This window comes from Arachis hypogaea, chromosome 6, assembly GCF_003086295.3.
Source record: "Arachis hypogaea cultivar Tifrunner chromosome 6, arahy.Tifrunner.gnm2.J5K5, whole genome shotgun sequence".
Classification (NCBI taxonomy): Eukaryota; Viridiplantae; Streptophyta; class Magnoliopsida; order Fabales; family Fabaceae; genus Arachis; species Arachis hypogaea.
Window position 1 is genome coordinate 113,397,883 of NC_092041.1, and position 3,604 is coordinate 113,401,486.

Sequence of the window (3,604 nt, forward strand, 5' to 3'; positions counted from 1 at the left end):
TTTATTACCAGGCCAAAATTAAAATTTAATAAATTTTTTATTTAAATATAGAAATAAGACAATTGTTAGCAAGACTCCTCTGTTAAATTGACACACTCTTTACTGTAATAAATTTTTAAAATGCTATTGTGGTATTCATAGCAAGTACTCCACATTTATCTAAAAAAAGTGTATGTTCTAAATTTTAGTATTAATTTAATAAAAAATTAAATATATTTTTATTTTGATATTTTTTGTTCGAAACATCATTCTATTTTTAGAATTTGATGACTTTAGATGGATATTTATAGTGATTTTATTTGTACGTGTACAATCAAAAATTTAAAAATAAAATAAAAATTAAATTTTGTAGATGTAGATGCACTTTTTTTTATAATTATTAAAATATTCTCACCAAAAATTAAAACATTTGTCACTAATTTGTTACCAATATTAATGTTAAATTTTGCCATATTTTTCTCTCTGATGCTATATTTTCATTTTTATTCTTAGATAATATTAATTAGTATCTATAAACATCTAAATTTTGTACATAATAATAAACAACAAATATTTTTTGCTCATTGGCAGTATATATCTGCCTCTGCATTATACACTCTGCATTAAAACCTTTGATTGTACAAAGTACCAACTTATCATTACCTATTTGAATTTCCTTTCACACGATATAACTCTGTGTAACGATAGAACCAAGGTAGTATAAGATTATATCAGAAGCCTTACTAGACAACTAACCATCACCTCAAAACCAACCGATACACTTATCATGATGAATAATAACAACTTTGTTTTTAACGAAATGAATACTGTTTTCACAAGCAGCTATATTATGAGAAATAATAACCATGACAGAGGTCTTGCTGGGCAACAACACTACATAAAACCTCTTCGGAGGAGAAGAAGAAGGCTTCCCACAACTAAGCCTTATCAAGAAAAGTTTCTGAATCTAGCTCAGGCAAGAAAAGAGATTGCTATTGCCTTGAAATTACATAAAGCTACTACTAAAGAAGTCTCCAAACAACAAAAGCAGCAACAACAACAGCAACAAAGATCAGAATCAAAATCATTTAATAAAACAGGTTATGATGAGCAACAAGAAGAATTTAAGCAGATGATATTAAATTCAAGTACCTTATTATCTCATGTTAATCTTTTTCATTCTACCATTTCTCCTCCTCCTCCTCATCTTCTTCCCTTAGTTCCAAATTCATGTACCTTTCCTTTTTATTCATCAATTTCTTCTTCTCCTCCTCTTCTTCCCTTAGTTCCAAATTCCTGTACTGTTCCTCTTCATTCTCCAATTTCTCCTCCTCTTTCTCATTCTCATTCTCCTCCTGCACTACCTTCTATGGTTGAAAATTTTAGTTATGCCATTCCAGATCATACTTTAGGATTAAACCAAAATTTTCATGATTTCAACTATTCGGATGATATCCTTTTTCTTGATAACAATATTTCAGTAAATTCACCTTTGTTTAATTATTCATCTTCATCATCATCATCTTCTATGCCACTTTCTGCTATGGTTGATCAAGACGTTCCTTTAGTTGTAAAAGAGGATTACGATGTTTTTTCTAATTCAATGGTTGTTGAACCCATGACTAAATTTGAAGTTGGTGGTAGATTTTCTTCTAATTCAATGGCAGCGGGTGTTGGAGCCACGGCTAAAACCCAAGTTGGTGGTGGAGCTTTGCATACAGCTATGGATGATGAAGCTATGGAAGAGATTAGACTAATCGGGGAACAATATCAAAAGGAATGGGATGACGCTGTGGATTTGATCACGTCAATTTCGTGGCTCGAATTCTTGATGAACATGGAAAATAATGGTGCATGGGAAGAACAAAATCCTTGATCATCTTAGATGCACCCGGTTCAATTTAGTGTATCATACATTAAGGTAATCCAATAATTAACTTGTTCAAAATTATGGAATTAGATTACTTGTGTATGATATACCTAATTGTTAATTCAATTTAATATATTAAATATTAAATTAATTGTAAGTTAAATTTAAATTATAAGAGTGTAGCTTCTATCTAATTGATCAAATTTATACCATTATTTGATGCATTATACACCTAATTCAACTTGATGTTCTATTATTCCTGTAGAATATAGTGCATGCGCATCATGCATTGTTTTGAACTTTTTATGTTTTTTTACTTTTGTACTCATAAGTACTCTCTTACCATCTTTGTGAACTTCTTTATATTTAGGGTGTATTGAAAGTTGTGTATTTAAAAAAAAATTAATTTTTAAAATAACATCTATTATAATATAAATTTATATTATTGCATTAATTTATTATGTATAATAATATTGTCCTTCCATTTTTATAATATAAGAATTTAATGAATTCCTACATCTTTCAGCAGCGAAGTAAGAATGGATATGCATGCACGTTTCCGAACAAGACAATGTGAATGAAAAGTAGGAACATGGACAAGAAATGTACAAACATTCATAAAATAACTTAATTTAACTAAAGTTAATGCTTTTTAATTTTGAAACAATAAATGTATAAAGTGTGAATTATGAGCTCTTTGTAATGAATTAAACTCTGATACTTGTTGTTAAGTTTCTTTAAATGTACTATAAAATTATTAGTGGTGGATGCATGATTTAAGTTGTCTCTGATCCAAACTCACCTTTAATTAGGCTATGAAACCTTCCTATTCTTTAGTATTCCTAATTTTATCTACGTTTAATACATATTTATAGATTCACTACCAGCTAGAATATTAATTATTATGGCTCAACAATTGGTAATCAATTTTAAAGACAATCAAGGATGACCATAAAATTTTGTTGGTGAATCCCATATTAATAAAATTCAACAAGTTTTACCGAAGTTACATGTGATTATTGATAATATTAAATAATATTAGCAACTCTTGAGGAGTCACGATATAAATGTGCAAATTAAATAATATTATTGACAGATTTCTATAAAGATAATATTTTTTATTTTAATATTATGGATGTGTTAACCTTTGATAACACTTTTTTTTCTAACTTACTTTATTGATGAAAATGTAAGAAATTGTAACCATGAATAAATTTATATTTATTTATTACTAAAAACATATAATGCAAACAAATAAAGTTAATATAAATGTAAAATGACATACAGTAGAATCATAAAATAATAATATCAGATATATTATTATCTATTCAAGATTAATTTTGATTCATTCTTACTAGAATTTTGTTTACTTACATTTGAAGAAAAGGTTTGCTTTGCTAGGGTTTTGGTGCTTCTAGGGGTTTTGAGTGAAAAATCCAAATTTTGCACCTCCGTGTGCTTTACTCACTCGAATCGGTGTGATTGTGAGCAATGGAAGGAAGGAGATCAGTGAATGGTGGAGGAGGGGATGATCGCAAGAAGCGGAAGAAGAATAGAGTGGTGGTTTTTTATGATAGTGATATTCATGAAGAATTGGAGGTATGTAGGAAGAGCCTGGTGGGTCGCATTGTGGCGGATAAATCATTCTTCATTGGTACAATTAAACCTGCTATGTTCGTTATATGGAGACAACCCGAAGGTTTTCGCGTTACTAATCATGGATACAACACCTTTCATTTTTTCTTTGATAGAGAA

General features: G+C 29.0%; 1 protein-coding gene across 1 annotated transcript; it reads left to right on the forward strand.

Annotated features, from left to right (window-relative positions):
* The first annotated feature begins 675 nt into the window (after positions 1–675).
* On the forward strand, positions 676–2,624 carry LOC112755858 (uncharacterized). The gene is made up of 2 exons (XM_025804163.2): positions 676–1,900; positions 2,376–2,624. Exon 1 carries the CDS (start codon positions 767–769, stop codon positions 1,853–1,855), a length of 1,089 nt encoding a protein of 362 aa, XP_025659948.1. The 5' UTR covers positions 676–766; the 3' UTR covers positions 1,856–1,900; positions 2,376–2,624.
* Positions 2,625–3,604: the final 980 nt, after the last annotated feature.

Coding starts and splice junctions, on each gene's coding strand:
- LOC112755858 (XM_025804163.2), top strand. CDS start 767: ATGATGAATAATAACAACTTTGTTTTTAACGAAATGAATACTGTTTTC.